The following is a 21,871-nucleotide window of genomic DNA, read 5'->3' as shown; positions in this document are numbered from 1 at the left end:
ATAGTAGGATACATCATCATGCAAAATAAATAGCATCCATCTTGCCTGGTATCAGGAAATTTAGAGAGAAAAGGAATGAGGAAATCTTTGATGACAAGGGAAGGCTCTCATACAGATATATGCCAACCAACATTTTAAAAAGACGGAGGTGAAAGGAAAACTAGGATCTTCAGATGTGTGAGGCCTATGCCTCAAGAGATCTCTCTTATAAAGGAAAAAAAAAATATCTAAAATGAGATTATTTGTAGAAACATGCAGAGAAGGATACTCATAAAAAAAGTTAAGTATGCAGAGAACAAAAATACTTTTATGTGAGAAGAATGTAAATGAACTATATAGTATAACAGATCCCTCCCCCCCCCCAAAAAAAAAAAAAATACAATTCAGATACCCCACAAATTCCTTGAATTCATCATCAACAGGACAGGCTCCAATTGCTGAACTCCTTACAACTGAAATTGAGGAACCAATTTTTCCCACAGGTATTCTGATTAGATCATCTGTGTCTCTGTACTTGCCATTAAACAGCCTTCTATTCTTTCTGCCCAAATTCTCCATAATAGCTGCTGAAATGGATTTTCATATATATTTCCCTATTCTGCTCAGCCCAGGGAGAACCCAAGCATACAACAGACCAGGCATCACCCAACTCAGAAGTCAGACCTGCAGCCCCAATGAAGTGGGGCCAAATTTCAGCAGCCACTGGGCAATGAATACAAAGGTGATCAATTGACTCTGCAGCCCCCTCCTTGGCAAAGCTTCCTTAGTGAGACATTTCCCTAACACAGTATCCCAAAGAAGGAACCCCACCTTTGAAGGTGCATTGGATTTCCAAATCAACTTGTAGGGGAAGTCTAACCAGCTTGTCTCAAATTTTCAGCCAACAATTTAACTGTGAAATCCCCATTGCTACTCCCTCTCCAGCACCACTCATCACTTTGGCCTTATGGACTCAACTTCGACATCTGCAGCAGCTCCATCACACTTTCCAGTATGGCTCCAACGAGTAAAGCAATAATCAATAACAGTTGCCTTCCTGTTCTCAGTAAATAAAAATGTGGGAAGAGCTCATCTGTCCACACACCAAGAGTCCTTCCAAAAGGACAAGCTCTGCCTATCACCAACTTTATAAGCTATTCCTTTTGAAAAAAAAAATTGAATTAATCATCATAGTAAGAACTATAAAATATTAAGATCTTAAGAAAAATTAATTGCATTTAACAAATCCTTCAAGACTGTTTAAAATCTTTAAAGAAAATGAAAGAGTGTTACAAATGCTAAATACTTAAACAGATTATTTACATATAAACAAAAATACAAAATACTTTAAACAGTTAATGCGAAAGTTAATATATAAAATATTTTTTTTCTTAACATAAGAGATCTCCTTATTTTAGCATATCCCTTTCACTTTGGGGTATGGGCCTCAAGGTTGAGACTCGGTATTTTCCTAAGGCCTCACCTTGAGGGAAGCCTCACATACCTTCTAAAACACTAAGGCTGAAATGGGATTTGTTATCCTAGTTTGGTGTTTCAGTACCTCTAAGATGTGGACAGAATTTCATTTTAGAGCGGTATGTGGATTGCTTTAGTTCTTCTGGATGATGCAATACAGAGACTTGTCTTTCGATCCTAGTGGCTTCCTTTTCACATATAAGATGTTTCCTCAACACCTTCGTCTTTTTCTGTTTCTTTTCTTCCTTTGTATCAGTTTTTTTTCCTTTGTTAATTAATGCAGCATTACTTTCATTCATCAAAGAAGAAAGCCAACTTCCAATTTTAATGGAAGACAAACCATAAGTACTGAAAAGTTCACTTACCAGAAACAGTTTTGGAAATGCAGCTAAAAAAAATAAAAAGATGCAAAACAAAATGTTATAGAGTCATGAGTCATAAATGCATTCACACCAAAGAGCCAATCTTAATACCCACCTATTCACTAAATGAAAACAAATAGTTTGTAAAATGTCTCAAAACACAATGTTCCAGGAAATAAATGCACTTACATTAGCTTCTTCTGAGTGAAGATTGAATTGAGGTTGAATAACATTCACCATGAAATGTCGTGTCCCCTCTTCCTCTGAGTCATCAATGTTTCCATTCTTGGCTGCTGAAAAGTCACAAAGATAGCCCATGACAAAAGTTTTCTAGAGATCTGCCCTTTTATTTTGAATAAAAATTCTACCATGACATAAAGCAACTAGAGACACTGCTATTAAATGTGCTGTTAAACTATATGGTAATTGTAAAGATATCATTAAATGAAAAAACTGTAGAACATGACAAGTAGCAGAAATCAACATATTCCTAAACTAACTAAAACCAAATTCCAATTATGAATACAACTTACCAACTGGGACAGAGACTGAACTTTCCACTTTAATTGAATGTGATGGTGATGAGACTGACCCTAAAGTCTCAAGATGCTGTCGAGCAGGAGAATTTGCAGTTTGGCTGATAGACGTTGAAGGCTTAGAGATATCATCTTGATGCATCTGAGTTCCATCAGGTACCTGCTTCTCAAGCAATTTCCTTTGTGTATACTGCCGAGAAGGAGAAGGTTTTGGAGGCTCAAATGCCTTTGATATTCCACCAACCCATGACCAAACGGCATTTCTATTCTCAATAGTCCACAAAAGCTTAAGGCCATAAACAAACACACGTTGACAATTGTCTGCTATTACGACATTAAATCCATCATCATCACTAGGATCAGATCGTGTATGGTCATCACTGTCACTTCCATTTTCAAACTCTGACCTGACATATGTCATCTCAAGATTTTTCCTTCCAGCTTCCTGCCACGCTAATAACCTTGCAGGGTCAGCTTTTGGCGCTTGCCTTCTGATTGTAAAATAATCAGAAGATAATAGAAATCCATCATCACGATGCTTCTCTGTACAACCACCCAAATAGTTACATTTTTCATTGCTAACTCTATCAGTTGGTGCAGGTTGTGAACTTCTCCTTGCCATTTGAACTTCCTTTGCAGCACACATGCTACCTTCTTTATTTAAGCATGCCTTGGGCATGTGAAGGTCAAGACCCTGGTAAACAAGATCAAGAGGATCTCTTTTGCAATAAAAAGTATACTTTTGCCTACCACGACTGTAACAAAGTTCATATTTTAGTTTTGTCATTCTAAATGTCAATCCACTGGCAGGATCATCATCTTCTAAAGCAACATGTTTTATGCATGCTGGCATTGCATCTACGCGGAGCATAAATTCTGTCATCACTTTGTCTAGAGACAAGTTGCCTGATCTAGCAGCTCTTGGGATCCCAAAACGTGGCCATCTTGAAAAAGAACGCAACTTGTGAGGAGGAATATAGTTCATGTTCCAGAATCTGAGAACCCAGGATAGATCATGAGGACCAATGTTCAGAGTTGGTGCATCAATTGAGACATCATCAGGTTTGCACAGAGAATCATAAACAGCACCGTCTAGGACCAAACCAACTGCTCTAGCAATGGATGAAGGTTGCTTCTGATATGATGGAATAGAGGGTCTAAGAGAGAAGTTCCACCGGAGAGAGAGAGAAGTCGATCTAAATGGGTCATAAACTTTCTTACGAGGTTCCCCTTCATTAGGAAGTGCATGTAAATAATGATTAAGTGGTGTGCCAGACTCACATTCCCAATCCATGGTAACTTCAAGACTAAAAGAAGGGGCTTCAAGGAAAGCACCAGATATACCAGTAGGAAGTTTCAAACTGCAATTCTTTACTAAACTCTCCAAACTGCTCAAGAAAATTTTGAACTCCTTAGCAGAAACATTAACACGACCATCTGTCTGTTGAATTTCCATATAATTGGAAACAATTTGCAGTCGGTCAAGCTTTTCATAAGGGTCTGTTGTCCCAAGAATATTCCATCTAGTCTCAGAAAAGCATAAGCTGATTTTTCCATGCATATAGTATCTTACATCGTCCCACCATGGTAAGCTACGCTCCTTTTTATGTGGCTGACTTTCAGAAAGATTGGTGGTAGCAGTTTGTGAAGTATCTGAAGCATTAGCATTCTTAAAATCAGAATCAACACTCCTAACACTTAGATTAGCCCTGCGGAGAGCCACCGTAAAAGCATAGCTTACATCAGCAAAAGCAGGTTCAAAACCCACACCGAATGAAAGTTCTCCTTTCTGAAAATATATTGGCAGATCTGAATATGTTTTTAAAGGTGGTGTTGTCCCACTTGCTGATCGCAGCATGCACACCTTCCTCCATCTACCAATGAACACATCTTGTTGAATTTGTGGTTGAAAACATGTTGCCTGCAACAAAGTGGGATTGTAAGAATAGAAGAGAACAACAAATGAACCCAAACGATTAACCTAAACCAACATTAGTTATAAAAGTCAGAGAACATAATGTAAAGTCACTCCACATACTAACAAAAAACAATATTCACGCGGCTTGTCTCTAGAGAAGTTGATAATGTAATGAGAAAGTGGGGACAAGTGGCCGCATCTTCATCCAAAGGTGACTCAAAGTTTATGGATACCACCAGATAAAGACTACATCAAGTTTAATTTTGATGAGTGCAGTTTTGGAATCCCGGGACCTTCTGCTGTGGGAAGACTCTTTAAAGATAAAGATGGTAGAATAAAGGCAATGTTCTCAGGTCCTGTGGAAGTGGAGGGACTCTACAATGGCAGAACTATTGGCTGTTTGTCAACGAACGCAGTTGGAAAGGGACTTAAACCTGAACAAGATAATTATTGAAGGGACTCACAGGTTGTAGTTGTGTGGTTGAATGGTGAAAAAAGCAGTGTAGGTCTATAGAAATGAACTTAAGAAGCTTAGGTGGCTGGCTAGGGGTATTCAATGGGTACAAAGATCAGCTAATGGAATGGCAGATGCACTAGCAAAGCAAGGGGTAAATAGGGGCCAATTATACCGGGCAAAGTTGTAACGTAAAAAACTGTTCTGGGTAGGGTAGCAGCATTTTAAAAGCGCAAGGTGCAAAAACAGCACAGGGGTCAATTTGCACCTAGGGCGCAAGGCGCAAGGCGAGGCGTGTGCCTTTTTAAGCAAGGTGCAAAAATAAAAATAAATAAATAAAAAGAAAGGCTAAAAAAAATGCAAAAAATCAAAAAATTATTAAACATAATATTAATAAAAATATAAACATTAATTTTAAAATAAATGTTTTAAATAAACCTATTATCTAATACTAAAATACATAAATATAACATGTAAAGCATATTCAAATGAGAATTTAAAAATAAAATCAAATATATAAAACATTTTAAAGCATATAAAACCCACAATCTCTTTTTTTCTAAATTGCATTACTTTAAGTAGCTAATGTGATGTAAAACATATTACATTCTTGATTCTACGAGCCGCCTTTGTACCACACCCCTCGAGGAAAGCCCAAACAAGTCCATGTTAGGTCTCAAATTCTTAGTTCTAACACAAAAAAACAATGACTTTATAGTTTTTATTGCTTTTTAAGAAGACATTTTATTAGGATGAATGAATGAACAACATTACCTATAGGGGGGTTCTCGAACGTGGACTTGTTTGGGCTTGTCTCGGGGGGTTTGGCATGGGGGTCCAGGGGCAGAGACCCTGGCCCAGCCGCTAGACAAAAAAAAAAAAACAAAAGAGTGTCAAAGTTTCAAAAGGCGCACACATGGGATGAGGCACACCAGGTGTTCGCCTTTTGAAAGGGCTGCGCCTAGGACCTGGGCGAGGCACTTACCCTGAAATGTGCCTTGCCTATGCACCTAGACACGCTTGAGGCGCACCTTTTAAGCGTCAAAGTTTCAAAAGGCGCACACCTAGGCTGAGGCACACCAGGCGTGCGGCTTTTGAAAGAGCTGCGCCTAGGACCTGGGCGAGGCACTTACCCTGAAATGCACCTTGCCTATGCACCTAGACGCGCCTGAGGCACGCCTTTTAAATCACTGTAGGGTAGGATCTTCTATCCTTTCAACTTTCACTAAGCTTTATTAAGTTCAAAACTTCAAATGCAGACTCATCTTCAGAGAAGAATTATTTATCTCAGATCTCAAAAACAATAACTAAAGAAGGCTCTTATATTCTTTATTTGTCAAACTAGAAAAATATCCATGAATCAAAATAGTGAATAATTTGCGAATTCTATTGACTGCTAAAAATCAGGTATGACCTACTTAGAGATAGAGCAAAGTTCTGCAAAGATCACTGGTGCGAGGACTCTGTGCCAATGTTGAAATATCCTCCACTCTAATTTCAGTTTTAATATAATTCCCACTATTCAATCCATATCCTGGTCCTCTGTTGGACACTCTTGGAATTTTCGTTTTAAGGGACGTTCCAAGGTTCATGAAAATACAATTGCTATATCCTGAATTATTTTTCTACAAGGGGTGTTTATAGGCCCAATTCCACGGTAGGGGTGGTCACTTGAATTACAAGGCTGCTCTGTTTCTTTTTTCCAAAATGCTGCTGACACCTTAATAGTTAATTAATACTGAGCAGTGTTTCTAACAAAGACTATTTAGGTTGGCCCCACACCCCCAAAGATCAGACTTCTGCTCTGAAAATAAACACTTCTAAGGCTTTTCATAGGAGAAGGCCCTCAAGTAATTGCATTTGTATAAAGACAGCAGCCCCCTATACAAGCAGTATATTCATATAGTATCAATGACCAAAAATGCAAAGAGACAATCCCCCAATACAATTAAGATGCAACTTTACATCATATACATCTAACCCCCAAACCAATAATTGTACAGATGATGGGCCGAATGGGCCATAGTTATTTTCTTTTTATTTAGTTCTGTATATGATTTATGTTTTGATTAGTGGACCTTAGTTATGGGCCTGTATTCTTTCTTTTCTTATTGCTTTTAATGTTGGCCACCCTACTAAGGGTATTCATGTAATTGTATTCACATTATAATCAAAGTACAAAAGATGATTCGAGGGGACCAAAGAGAGATGTTCGATTGACTTCCATCCTTCTTCCCTTTCTTCCTTTTCTTCCGTTTTTTTCTTCTATACTTTCCCTCTTCCATCTTCCTCTTTCTTTTTCTGCTTAATTTTAGATTTACACGGGAGATTCACAACTTGGTATTAAAGCAAGGTTCCTACCCTTATTCCTTTTTCTCTCTTTTAGTCCCATACATAGGTCGTATGGAGAGTTGATTGGTTGATTGATTAACAATTATTCAGCCAAATTAGAGGAGGTTTTTAGAGAAGATTGCAGTGTTCATTTGAGGCCCAAGGCAGGTTCTTGGAAAGTTTCCCAAAACCCTAGCTAACTAGAGAGTTTTAGCATAAGGAACCGGTACCTGAGTCCATAATAGAAGGTTTTTTATTACCTTTAAGATCAATCCTAGTTGGAGAGGTTTCTAAAGCCTCTATTAGGAGCGACTAGACTTTCTCTTTTTCTCCCGGGTTGTGAGTCTTGACTAGTAACACCCTAATTTTATTTTCATTTGTTTCCATTTGGCCAATGGAGCAAACTAGAGGTGAGATGAAAAAACCTACAAATTTTGGGTTTGGCCCAAGAGAGTCTATGGAGACTCTATTGGGGCAAAAACCCCAACAAAAGTTAGAATGGACTAATTATCTAACATGATCTCAATCAATTAAGATCCATGTTTGCAATAGAGAGAAATGGAGGCATACCATTGGGAGTAAGAAGCAACCTAAGGAGGATGACCCTACCTATGAAAGGTAGATGCAGGAAAACTATACAATTGTAGATTGGTTAGTAAATTCCATGCAACCTCATATCAGCCAGCATTACTTGTGGATTGATACTGCAAAAGAGGGGTGGGATAGTGTCACAAAGACTTATTTCCAAAAGATGAGTGTTGCTACGGCTTACAAACTGAAGAATGATGTGAATAATCTAAGACAAGGGGAGAAGCCTTTAGCTATTTACTTTTCTATGCTAAAATCTCTTTGGCAGGAGATTGACCTGATGGAGACTATTAAGTAGGGGTGTACTAAGGATGTTGAGACTCATAGAATGTTAGTGGAGAGGAATTAGGTCTTTGAGTTTCTTACTAGATTCAACCTCGAATATGATATTGTCAAACAAAACATTCTAGCAAAGGATGAAGTGACCTTATCTCAAGCTTATGCTATGGTTAGTAGTGAGGAGAGTAGGAGACAAGTGCAGGTTGCAAAAGTCCCAATTGATCACTTTGCCAAATGCTAGTATGAAGCCAAGGACTACCACTAAGAAGAAAGATGTAGTATGAGTATTGCAAGAAACCTAACCACACAAAGGATACCTATTGGAAGCTACATCTAGAGATCATACCTCCTAAATTCACGAACAATAATGGTAAGAAGAATGGGAGTGGGAGAGGTGGTAACACCAATGTAGCAACCTTTTCTAAGGTTGAGAAAGAGTCCCAGTGACGAAAAATTAGTGGGGGAACAGCTTGCAGCCACCAGAGCAGAATATGAGAATCAGTTTGATGTTAAAAGTGCCTTCTTAAATGGGGACTTAACTAAAGAGGTTTATATGCCCCTCCCCTAGGCATGTATGGTAAGGAAATGCAGGGCAAGGTGTGCAAATTGAAGAAATACCCTTATGGCCGCAAGAAACCCCCTCAAGCTTGGTTTGACAGATTTCATGCTGTTCTTGTTGAGTTTGGCTACACTCAGACACAATCTAACCATACCCTATTTGTTAAGAGGAGAGGTACACACGTTACCTTCCTTATTGTTTATATTGATGATATTATGGTTACAAACAATGATACAAAGGAAGTTTAGGCACTCAAGAACTTCCTTAATTCAGAATTTGAAATTAAGGATTTAGGGGTGTTGAGATATTTCTTGGGAATTGAAGTTGCCAGGTCTAAGGATGGTGTCTTCATCTCCCAGTGGAAGTATGTGTTAGATCTTCTTACTAAGACTAGGAAACATGGTGCCAAACCTACCTCTTCACCTATTAAAGCCAACCATAAGCTTTCAGCCAGTGATGGTGAGCTCTTGGTAGACAAGGGAGTGTTCCAAAGACCTTTGGGGAAGTTACTATATCTTTGTAGGACACGCCCACATTTCATATGTTGTGTGTGTGATTAGTCAGTTTAAGCATGCCCCTAGAGACACATGTGGTTGTTGTAGAACGGATTTTATGTTACTCAAAGGAAACCCCAACTCTCCAAGAAAGGGTATTCTCTTCTCTAGGCATGGACACATGAAGCTAGAGGCTTATACAGATGTCAATTGGGCCAGTAGTATAGATAATAGAAGATCTACATCTAGCTACTATGCTCTAGTAGCAGGGAATATTGTCTCTTGAAGAAGCAAGAAGCAGTCTATGGTATAGCTAAGATCTTCAGCTAAGGCAGAACATAGGGCCATGGCCCATGGAATTTCAAAGTTGTTATGGCTTAGGTCACTTCTAGAGGAGATAGACCTTGCATATGATAAGCCCTTGATGTTGTATTGTGATAACCAAGCTGCAATTAACAGAACTCACAACCCAGTTCAGCATGATAGAACAAAACACATTGAAGTAGACAAACATTTCAGAAGACAAAGAGTGGCATCAAGAAAAGTTTGTCTTCCTTTTATTGCCTCAACAACAGTTAGCACGGGTTTTGGCCAAGGGTGTCCCTAAGGCAAAGTTGCAGCACTATGTAAGTAAGTTGGGCATGATTGAAATCTATGCTCAACTTGAGGAGAGTGTAGAGATGATGGGCTGAATGCGCATAGTTTCTTTCTTTTTATTTAGTTTTGTATATGATTTATGTTTGTGATTAGTGGACCTTAGTTATGGGCATGTTTCCTTTCTTTTCTAATTGCTTTTAGTGTTGGCTGCCCTACTAAGGGTATTCCTATAATTGTATTTCACATTACAATCAAAGAATAAAAGATGATTTGGGGAACTGGAGAGAGATGTTCAATTGACTCTCTTCCTTCTTCCCTTTCTCTTCCATCTTCTTCTTTCTTTTTCTACTTATTTTTAGATTATACAGGTGGGATTCACAACTATAATCAAAAAATAATACTCTCAAAATTGCTACACAAAATGAGAAAAGTCCTATCTTTAAGAGTCTGCTAGAACTGATACCCAAAAGAAGGTTGTTCCAATAAGTGACAACATCCCATATCTCTTTTCTTCTTCTTCTTCTTTTTTTCCATGTATGTGAGAGAGAAAAGCTGTCATTCGTTCAGAGTTTCTGTTTTTCCTCTCCCTCCATATACACTAACATATATAAATGGTGACAAACTCCATACAATGTTACCTTGATTACTAAAGCCTCTAATTGGCCCAAAATCAATCAAGAAAATTAAGTTCCTTAGTATGCACATTGCCTTCCATATGATTAATGAAGTAGGACTGTACTTTTACGGAGAAGCTACATGTATCAAAAGATTTTAGACTAATTTTAGTAACCCACTGCAAAGAGTACATTCATTCCTTAAATTCTGTCCCCTGATATGAATTGATTGATTTTAAAAATAACATGAAAGACAAACGTTTTGGTCGGAATACGGGGCAACCAGATCCATTGCCACATTAGAAACCCCTCTTCACATGAATCAAGTGAAAGAAATCAATGATATGCACAGAATCTGACATAACACAGGTGAAAGAAAAACAAAGATGCTAGATGCAATATAATTTTTCACTTCAAATGTCGGATGCAATATAATTCTACAAGGGAGCCTCTCCAACCCAAATATCCTCCCAAAAGAGGACCAAATTACCATTACACACGGCATACCTTAGAAATATGTAAAGTTGAGGGAGAACATTATGAATTGCCTTCCAAGGTGTTGCCAAAGTTTCCTGCCGCCGAGAAACCCCAACATCCCATCTATTCACTAAGTGACCATGAATACTTCCTATCACCTCATGCCATGATCTCTCTCTATTGGTTATCTCCACAACATTTCCCCAACAATGTCGTATTCTTTTGCAGAAAGTTCCCTATCCCCAAACCTCCCTCCTACACACCACCTCCACTTCACCATATGATCCAACTTTCCCCTGGTTCCCACAAGAAGTCCCTCATCAACTTCTCCAGTTTCTTGGCTTCCATAGAGGATCTCCTAAACACCCTGCAATCGCCTCCACCACTCTAGTATCCAAATTTATCCCTGCCACACTACTCTTCAAGGTTGACTCTCTGATTGGAAATTCTTTCAAACCTTTCAACCAAAGTCTTTAGATTTCTCGCCTTCTCAAGGTCTCCCCCTTCATAGAAAATTAGTTGGTCATCTATGACTACAAATTGAAGATGGGTAACTGAAACTCAACCCTGCCTATTTTCCACCCATTTACTATATTCTCCCTATCAGCCTTTGAAATCATTCAATAATGTGAAGAGGAAGGGCGATAAAGGATCCCCTTGCCTTATACCCCTACAAGCTGGGAAGAAATCCCTTACCACACCATTAACCAAAATAGAGAAGTGACTAGAGTTAACAATGCCACGAATCCACTTACACCACCTTTCTCCAACAAGGACAAGGATTCCCCCATCCCCATCTCCATGAGAATCCCCACTCCCCACCATTTTATATGATGTCATATTCACTTTATTTTTATTTCCATAAAATAGTTACAATTTACAATCCTATCAAAATGAATCCAAGTATATTCAAATGCATTCAAACATATCCCGAAGGGCTTTGCTCAACACCTTAGAAGGCTATCTCTGGCATTCTCCCTAAATTCCTCAACTTTGTAAGGTACGATGCTTGCTCTGGAAACTCCATTCTTTTTTGGGAAGATACATGAGCACTCAACCCCTAAAAGACTGTTTCCCTTCTCTCTATTCCATTTCCCTCTTTAAAAAGAAACCCATTTCATGGTTCCTTCCCCCCCCCCCGGTTCGCCCTTTGGCTTTAAATTGGGATTTTGGGTTTCGAAGAGGGTTAAGGGATGAAGAATTTCTTTGCGTTTCAAAGCTGTTGTTGCTTCTAGATTCGGTGTGTTTGGACCCCCCTAACCCGGATAAAAGAGTTTGCTCCCTAACCCTGGTTGGCTCATTCACTTGTGCTTCTTTCTTTAAAGCCCTTTGCTCCAACCCCTCCTCTCAGGTCTTCCCTGTTAAAGAGGTTTGGTCAAGACCAATTCCCCCAAAATAGCAGTGTTCTGTTGGGAAGCCTATTATGGTAAGATCAATATTGTGGAAAACTTGCAAAAGAAGAAACCTTTTATGTGTATGTCCACTAATTGGTGCTTTCTATGTAAAGTGAAGGGTGAGGACTGTAACCATTTGTTGATATCATGCTCCTTTGCTACCAATATTTGGAACTGGGTTGTTTCATTATTTGGGTGCATGTGGAATTTGCCCTCTGAAGTAAAGCTGCTGTTCACTCCGACCGCTTTTGGGAGATTGACAAAAAGAGGGAAGCTAATGTGGAAATGTATCAGAGCTGCTACGTTGTGGACTATATGGGAGGAGAGAAATGCTAGAATATTTCAAGAATAAGAAAGAAGTTTTGCTGAAATCAAGGAATGCATATTGACAAGGACTATCTCATGGTTAAAATCTTCACACTTGTTGGCAAATTACTCCTTTGATGTCTTAAGGAGAAAATGGGCTGCAGTGGCTGCTACAGTCTCCACCAAGATCAATTCACATGTTGAATGGAATCCCCCACCGGATGGTGTGGTAAAATTGAGTTTTGATGGGAGCTGCCAAGGTAACCCAGGGCCATCCGGAATTGGTGGGGTTCTGAGAGACAAAGACAGCAATATGTTGTCTCTATTTTCAGGACCAGTGGGTGAAGGTGATTCAGTAAGGGCAGAGCTACTAGCAGCAGTAAAAGGTATACAGATGGCTAGTCAAATTGGAGTGAACAATTTGTTAGTAGAAGGGAATTCCAAGGTAGTAGTAGGCTGGCTGATTAGCCCAGAAGCAGCTTGTTGGGGCTACAGAGATCTGTTAAAGAAAGTTAAATGGATGACAAGGAACATGATTGTCAGCTTTCAGTGGGTTAGAAGATCAGAAAATGCAATGGCTGATTCTCTGGCCAAGCAAGGGGTGTCAAGGAGAGATCTGTTTTGGGCTACCTTGTAATTGTGTCTCAGGCTTGGGCATGTTTAGTGTATCTGGTTCAGTCCTAGGGGGGGTAACATCTCGTGCCTCCTCCTAAGCTGATTGTATTTTCATTATTTGAATTAATAAAACTACTCTCATTTATCAAAGAAAAAAAAAAAGACATATCCAACCATATTTTAAAAATACTAACACAAATTCATAAACTGATTCATAAGAAAAACACAAATACTCAACATAAATCCCAGTATTTGGACCTCAAGGCCTTAAACCAATTTATTAAAAACTTAAATATCTATGGTTTGAAATTATATATATAGCAGGGATCCCCACGGTGCGGGGATCGGGGACCCCGTGGAGTGGGGAGTGCTCTCCCTGCCCCCACCCCATCCCCACCAACAAGGATGAAACATTCCCATCCTTGTCCCCACAAGGAAAAAATCATCCCCCATTCGGGATGGATCCCCACAGGGATCAAGGAAATGGGGAAAATCGCCATCCCTATTTGGAGTACTTCTCTTCATTTGGCTACAGACATTAATGATAAAGAGGTGTCCAAGAGAATTGGGCCTATGGCCCATATGAGACGGTAGAAATTCTAGATTATTGCCCAAGAAAAAAGTAGTACTTAGGTGCTTTGATTGATCATGCAACAATCTAATTAGCAAAGTAGCTTCATACCAAAGAGCAGTTCAGAGATTTCAGCACCAATGATATAGTGAGAAATCAGTACCATGTTTCATCTTCATCAATAAGGAACTTTATTACATCAATAGTGGTCGCCCTCCACAAGACCATCAGCATAGCTAGCTATTTTAATGAAATTTTTCAGTAATCTAGCCCTTTTAACAAAAAGAGAATACAGAGTCCTAGAATCCTTTTTCCAACCACTGGAAATAAATTGCTGATATAGCAAGAATTTTTCAAAAATCATTGGTAAATTTAACAGTTTATGCTCAAAACCTCCACTTATCATGAACAAACAAAGTCAGACACAATAACAAACATTAGTCTATGCTTGGATGACAATGATGATGCTATAAAGTTTCATATGCAAAGATACTTTACTTTTCTGAGCTCCAAAGTGCCCTTGACATGATCCGGTGTTGGAAAATTACAAATAAGAATTTTTCTTCATTGAGTGCATTTGGGTACAGGTATCTGCACCAAGTTATAAGTGCTAGCACTTATAGTTGCATGTGCATTCTCATTTACTAAATTCAGAACCAAGGAAAAAAAAAAGGCAAAAGGAAACAAATAATGGCATCTTTAGAGAAGTCACTCAGATCAGAACAGGATCATGGATTGTATAATGAGCACAAGAGTTCTGAAAACATAAGCTACATATCAAAACAAAAGGCATCATCCAAAAACTAGAAAAGGAGGTAGTTAACAGGGAAAATACGAATACTTAAATAAGATACTAAACAGGAAGGGAAAATTAAAAGAAAAGAAAATCAAGCTTTCAAACTGACCTGCTGTGCAAGCACAACACGACCATCACATTTACCAGAAGAAGCACAAAAAAGTGGAAATGTGTAATTTCTCAACTGAATAACAAGAGATCCTGTTTGCAAAGCAATATTTCTCCCATACAATCGGGAAAATGGTATATCATTTTCTAGACAAATAGAGTCAAGCTTCTTTATAATCTCTATCATCCCAGCATCACCGCCTTCAATTTTTGTCAAGGTTACATCCAATTCTGTAGCGCAGATGGAAAGAAGAGAAGTTCTAGAAGTACTGGGCTTAAAACCAGCCTGGAAGCCCTTCCTACAGGCACCTGATCCTTCAGATAACACTAGATTCTGGCATGCATTGAAATAAGACCGGAACGCCTGTTTCTGAATTTCTTCCCGCAATCTCTCTATAGCTAAAGCATCCTGCACATCAATCTCAATTCCATTATGGTAGACCGTTCTCTCAGGACAAGATTCATTTGATTCAGAAATACCTGAAGACTGACTACTTTCAGAAATTAGGTCATCAAGAAACTTCAGTCTAACAGCTAATTCACAGGTATCATTCTTCATTAGCTGATAATGTTCATCAAGCCAACCCTGAATTGGCTCTTCTTCAATGTCTGCCTTCAGCTTACGTATGTAGAACTTCATACATCCAAATTTTGCTGAATTAGGCCTTTTTGATTTCGAATCTTCTTTCTTCTTGGGAAATATACGATTAACTTTAGCAGTGCTAATAAGCTTCAAACCTCGCAACATATCCTCAACTGCATCATCAATAGCACGTAACTGTAATCGATAAGGCATGCAAATATGAACATCAAGACCTTGAATAACCCAATCCAATGTCGTGCTCACTTGATCATTTGAATCAGATGAGCAATTAGATGCATTAGGAATACGGGAGATTTGCATTCGGCTGCTTTTGAATATTCTGGCTTCATTAAAACTAAGTGTAAGTCCTTCCAGTAGTACACCTATTTGGGCATTCTCAGAAAAAATTGACTGCACCTGAACTATTGCCTCTACACCATCTCCAATAGCAGCAGATATATTCAACATTTCTACATCAATAGCAACAACAGATTCTCTTCTTTTATGTTCTCTATTGGATAGTCTAGGATCTACAAAAGTTTCTTTCTCCAATTCCAAGGTTTTCCTACTTGATATCTCTTCCTTTATATCACTACTATTAAACCCCCCAAGCTTCTGATTATGAACCAATAGCTTTAATCGCAGCATAAGCTCAAATAGTGACAAATGAACATCAGGCTCCCACCTGGCAGAAATATCAGTTGCACTGAAAAGAGAGCAAACAGCAATCTCACTTAGTCCACCAGAACGGCGTACAAACTTTGCATTCTGCATATCAAACAGGGTCACATTTGTACTGCATTTATGTTCTTCCAAATATTCGTGGTAAATAGATCTGGCTCTTTCAAGTTCCATCTGTGTTGACTGTTTCTCCTTGTTCACACACAAACGGAAATGGAAGATGTCAAGAGATATTGAATAGTTCAGGTACTTGCGTTCATCAGGTATCGTGGATGTTATATTTGCTATTCGTGGTGTACCATCAGCTGAGACACTGATTAAAACTTGGCCACCCTGTGATCCATAATTTACACGCTTGGGATCTGAAACAACCATATTTTCAACACCCACATCACCACAGAAATTTACAGAACATCGTTCAAGATTTAGTTTCACAAGTCGGGTCCCTCTCCCTGATGGTTTGGCAGAACGCCCAGTCCTGTTCTGTGTCAATCTTTTCCCTGAAGCTGACAAACTTCTAAATAGTGCTTGAAAGGACATGACTGTTGATATAAGTGATTCAACACGTTGGAAACTAAAGTATACACCCATTCCAGTCACATCAACAGAAAGAACCAATTTAGATTTAGTGGAACCATGTTCTTCAGGTGATTCTGTGTCCTTTTTTCCCCAATCCAGGCTCACCTTTGCTATGTGCACCAAGGAACCTGAATTTGTTTCCATACCAAAGAGGCTTTCCTTCAAGCATTCTTGATATTCATCTGCCAAGTGCAAATGCAGTTCACCAAATTCCATATGTAATGCAACACCTGTTGTTGCTATATTATTTGCAAACAGATGTGAAGATTGTGAACATCCCTGCATTAGAAATTCAAAAGTTAATATGATTTTGCACAGTAACTTACCATAGAGGATCTTTTTTTTGGCACGAGGCATCTGGAGGACCACCAGTAATATAATTATAATTTCCTTAAAAAGACCCATATGTGCAATTTCATTTCTCTATAAGAGTAATTCAAAAATGTAAGAACCTACAAAGGAAAAACTAAAATATTACTATTTTCCAATCATTAATTGCTCCATACTAAAATGAACTTGAGAACAAAATCTAGCAATGGAATACAGTACATACCAAACTGCAGACACCTAGAAGGCAAACCATTACATTGATTGTCCCCTACATCTTTTAGGTTGATGATTAAAAACTTTTAGCAACAAAATGAGTTCTGTTGTATTAATGATTAGTTGATTCATAGCTACAGAAGGATTAGGAAAACATTACACATCATTAATGCATGCCTGAATAAGAAACCAAGAGGAACACACATGAGAAAAGGATATAAAGGAACCAAATGAACAGGCAGAAAATCAAAAACCTCTTCTCTGTACACATCATAAGTTGCAATAATGCCTACAGGAAGTAAAAGCATGAACAACTGTATTTCCTACAATACACATGCGCACACACACATACATAATTACATACAAACACACTCAAGTACAGAACTTACATGGTACAGTGGTGAACCACTGACACTATGAAGCACAACAGTCATTTCTGGGGCTGAAATGGTACAAGTCCACAAGATAGCCTTGGTTTCGGTTGACTGTGGCTTCTCAAGGTTAGAGCTTTCATCATGAAGTACCAACTTTTTCTTTTTTGACAAGTGAATCTGCATCCATGGCTTTAATCTGCTCATGATGATACTGCACTGGGTACCGCCAAGCTTGATATCAATTTCAGCTCTAATAGATGCTGTCGACTGAAAAAAAAAATGCACCATCAATTCACAATAGTGGAAAAATCAATCTTTAACAAACTCCAAAAGCATTTTTTTTCTTGTTTGGCATGGGTGGGGATAGAAAATAAAATCAATAAATAGGCATGTATACCAAGAGATGATTGTATAATTAACATAGACTACAAAACAAGCAACAGAGATAACTATTTACACATTTAAAGTAGTCAAGAACTGTGTTAAAATGTCCACAGTTGGTAGAACCTTACATATTTAGGAACAATGCTTGGTGCTATGGTAAAATCTCAGTCTAACAAACATGAGAAGCCAGGTTTTGAGACTGGAAACAGCCACTTCATGCTAAAATGCCAAAGTGAGGTCCATACAATCCACCCCTCCCAAGACACAGATAGATGGGACAAGCATTGGTTAAAGCAGTTGAAGAGGCATATTATCATCATATGATTAGCAAACTTTAAAATATGCAAAGATGAACACTCTTGGATTTGATAGGGAGGGGGAAGGACCTAGACCACAAGAGGTGGACGAAGGAGAGTAAAAGAACCTGGTTGTTAAGACTTTTTCTTGTAAAAAAAATGAAAGACAAATTATTCATCATCATCCAAGCCTTATCCCAAGTTCCCAACTATATGGGGTCAGTTGCATGAATCCTGTTTCACCAGTCCATTCTGTTTAATGCCATATTCATTGTTATTTTTTTATCAGCAACAAAGAAAGGAATTCATTCATTAAAAAATTAAAAGAGTTACAACAAGAAATTACGATAACAAAATAAAGAGCATAGACACTACAATCTCACCCCACCCACCCACCTTTTTTACATTTGAGCTGCTAAGTGTTCAGACCCACTTTTCTTCATGAGATGTTTTTTTCCATACAATGGTTGTCCTTTGATGGGAATCCTAAGTCTTTTTAAGTGCAACTCCTTTTGATGTTTGTTTAGGGTTTTGGAGGGAAAGGAGTTGAAGAATTTTTCATGGGAAAGATTTACCTTCCAGGAGATTTTGTGCAGACATTGGATCTCTCATTTTAAACAGGGTATTGGTTCTACCTGATGCTGAAGATGTTGTTAGAACATCTTTTGGTAGCGGGCTTTGCAATGCCCTGGATATTATTTAGGGTGATTTGTAATCTCTTTATTGTATCTTTGCTTTGCTTTGGGAGACGCTTTTAATTTTTTGTACGAGTGTTACACTTTACAATATTTTTCCCGCTCTAATAATTTTTCTCTCAATTTACCATGTGAGAGGTGAATGCCACCTAAGTTAAAAGGAAAATTCTATAAAATACTTATAAGGCCAGCTATGTTGTATGTTAATTGAAAAAAATAGCAATTCTCCTTATTAATAACATTAAAATTTCCTCTAAGAATGTGGCAAATCATCACATCAAAAAAATAAAAATCTTACATATATTAATTTCATTATTTTCAAAAATAATACTATAATAAGTATTTAAGAGAGCAAATTCATATTAATTAGCAGCTAAAGAAGGTTATGAACTTTATATGATAAATATTCAAGATGGAAAGTAAAATAGAAAAAAAAAAACAAGGATGGAGTTTCTTTTTATTTAATTAGAGAGAGAGAATAGAAAAAATGCACTTTATTATTCTATTCTTTCTTTCCTCTTTCTTTTCTTTCTTTCTTTCTTTGTTTCTTTCTTTTTCTCTTCTCAAAATCCTTTGATCTTTTAAATTTCAATAGTAAAACATTAAAACAAAGAATAATTGATATATATAGCATATAATAAAATGTATTAACACATACATTAATAAGACACAGCAATATAAATGATATTATAAAAGGCGGCCGCCTTGTCATTTTTGTCGCCTAGGCGGGTGCCTAGTTGCTAAAAGTCAAGGCGTTTGGGCAAGGCACACAGCCAAGGGTGCCTAGTCACCTAGGTGACGCCTAGACAACTATGTTCCCCAGGACACATCACCTCTTTAGCCACCATTTACAGCTTTTCAAAGATATTTTGGATATTGGATGCTTCAAATTTTTTAAATTAAAAATAATCTCAGAACAGTTACTTAGTTTGAGCATTGACAGGGGCTATCTAATTGGAACTTGACCCAAATTTAGCAGGTTCAGAAAAGAACATGTAGAGTCATTCTTGGGCTGGTATTCTGGTATCTCTAGTGTATATATGTTTGTCATTGTCAGCATGGATCTGTCAAATTCTATCAAAGATCTTTGCCAAAGATATACGTATACACAAGTGAATCCATTTAAAAAGTGAACAACCTTTGCAAGATCAAATGATTACCTGTACAGGAACATAAACAGAAGAAAAAACGGCAACTTTCAGTATCTCCAAAACAGAAGTGCCACCTTCCCTGAGAAGCTGAAAATCCAATAGATAGATAACTAAAATCAACAAATAAACAAGATTTATTGAAATGATACATAACTAGTAGCCAGAGAAACTATAATAACAAAAAATTAGGTACATGAATTTCACTGAAATCCATTTGAACATCGAAGTGTGTGCTCTCCCCCATGTCTTCATTGGACTGTGACTTGCTGCTTCTAAGGTGAATGCCCATGATGTTATTCTCTATAACAAGATCATGCCCACGGTGCACAAATCTCATATCCAGTTTTGGCAAGTTGAAGCTAACCTTCCAGAGAAAAATATTTTTTGTCAATTAATTGCTTAAAAAAGGTGAAAAAACTTCTCATACTTGTATAATGTTTAACTTCACAATCAATAACAACTTCAATGACGGACCAAACCAGGTAAAACAAGGAAAAGAATGTAAATTGCTGACAATATATGAAAATTACTGTCACCTCCATCCAGATCTACCTTTGTCCTTTGCACATTTGGAAGTAAAATAATTAAAACAGAGAAATACCACTGCAACTACCTTTTTTATCAGGAAGAAATAAATTTATTAATATATGAAAAAAAATATTTACAAGTAAAGAGGATTAAATTTCATGTACATACAAAACCAAAGTAAGAGCGAGACAATAGGTGCAAAATATAAAATATCAATGCTTCACATCTTGACAAAGTCTCTGTCGAATCTACTGCCTTGTGCCCTTAAATTCTTTTAACACCAATACCAAATTCATGATCTATGAACAAGTATCTCTAAATAGTTAAAAAAAAGTGGCCTCAAGGTGCCTTTCTACACTCTTTTATTCCTCGTTTCCAAACAGAGTTTTTAGAAGTAAGGGACGTACATCTCCACCCAAGGCCTTAACAAAATGCCCTAAGGCATATTGACAGCCAAAAGTGTACGCTTTGCATGATGATGCATACACTTTTTAATTTTTATACACATTATACAGGGTGCATGCATCTCATTTGATGCCCAACATTTTTTTTATAAAATAAATGTGAAGCACCAATTTACCATGTTCCTGTAATACACTACCATACTCCATGCTTCTTGACCATAAACATACTCATTTTTTGGACATCTTTCTTGACTGGCCAACACTCTGCTTCATACAACATTGCTGACCATATGTCTTCTCTATGATACTCTCCCAAAATAACTGTATCATCAATAAATTATGAATGAGAGACTACCTTCCCCTATCTTCCTATGATGAATCCTCTGAAAATAAATGGAAGGCATTAAAAGATCAAAGGAGTTGAATATTAAAAAGCTAATTGTTGAGGGAGATTCTAAACTTCTTATAGGCTGGCTACTAAAGGAGGAAAATGAGATATGGAAATTTGCTAATGAAAAAATGGTGTACAGATGGCTGACCAGGGACATGGAAGTAAGGCTCCGATGGGTAAAGAGGACTGCTAATTCCTTTGCAGATACACTTGCAAAACAAGGGGTGGGAAGGGGAAATTTATATTGGCCTTTGTTGTAACTGATTTCTGTCTAAGGGTGAGTTAAGAGTGTTTACCTCACCCTATGTACCTTATTGTATCTGTTTTATAATCTTAATGAATTTACCAGTTATTGATCTAAAAAATATTTCTCCGTCATTGAATCCACAACAGTCTACAAGATTTTTTTTTTTGATAAATAACTTAAATTTTATTAACAAACTTAATGTAACATCTTTATAAGCACCCCTTAGAGAGGCACAAGATGCTACCTCTCAAACAATAAAACAAATTACAATTGCCCAGAATAAAACAACCCACCCCATTTGCTCTCCTCACCCATTGTATCCTCAAATTCATATTCCTAGTAAAACATTTAAATTTTTCCATTTCACTCCTGTAGCACCAAATTATGGATTCTGGTCTTTAACCACTCCACCACCACTTTTGAATCCCCTTCAATCACCACATTGCCAAGTTTAGCTCACTGGCGATCTGCACCCCTTGTATCGCAGCAAGCAGTTCCGCTTTTAAGGAGTCACCCGTACCCGCAACGGCAGAAAAGAGTGCTATAAGTTTACCTTCTCCA

General features: G+C 37.8%; 1 protein-coding gene across 2 annotated transcripts in view; it reads right to left on the bottom strand.

The window, feature by feature from the left end:
* SAB (HYPERSENSITIVE TO PI STARVATION 4) overlaps positions 1-21,871 on the bottom strand; it is a 106,299-nt gene that overhangs the window by 37,691 nt on the left and 46,737 nt on the right. The window contains exons 6-11 of one of the 2 annotated variants that reach the window (XM_010279241.3): positions 19,934-20,104; positions 19,750-19,827; positions 17,230-17,481; positions 14,456-16,576; positions 2,351-4,274; positions 2,007-2,110 (exon numbers count right to left, since the gene is read on the bottom strand). In XM_010279241.3, coding sequence (XP_010277543.1) covers positions 2,007-2,110; positions 2,351-4,274; positions 14,456-16,576; positions 17,230-17,481; positions 19,750-19,827; positions 19,934-20,104 — 4,650 coding nt within the window. The remainder of the gene's footprint in view (positions 1-2,006; positions 2,111-2,350; positions 4,275-14,455; positions 16,577-17,229; positions 17,482-19,749; positions 19,828-19,933; positions 20,105-21,871) is intronic. The other variant, XM_088890417.1, reaches the window with a different exon arrangement.

This window comes from Nelumbo nucifera, chromosome 1, assembly GCF_055504915.1.
Source record: "Nelumbo nucifera cultivar China Antique chromosome 1, China Antique-T2T, whole genome shotgun sequence".
Lineage (NCBI taxonomy): Eukaryota > Viridiplantae > Streptophyta > Magnoliopsida > Proteales > Nelumbonaceae > Nelumbo > Nelumbo nucifera.
This window is presented reverse-complemented; position numbering and strand designations above follow the sequence as displayed.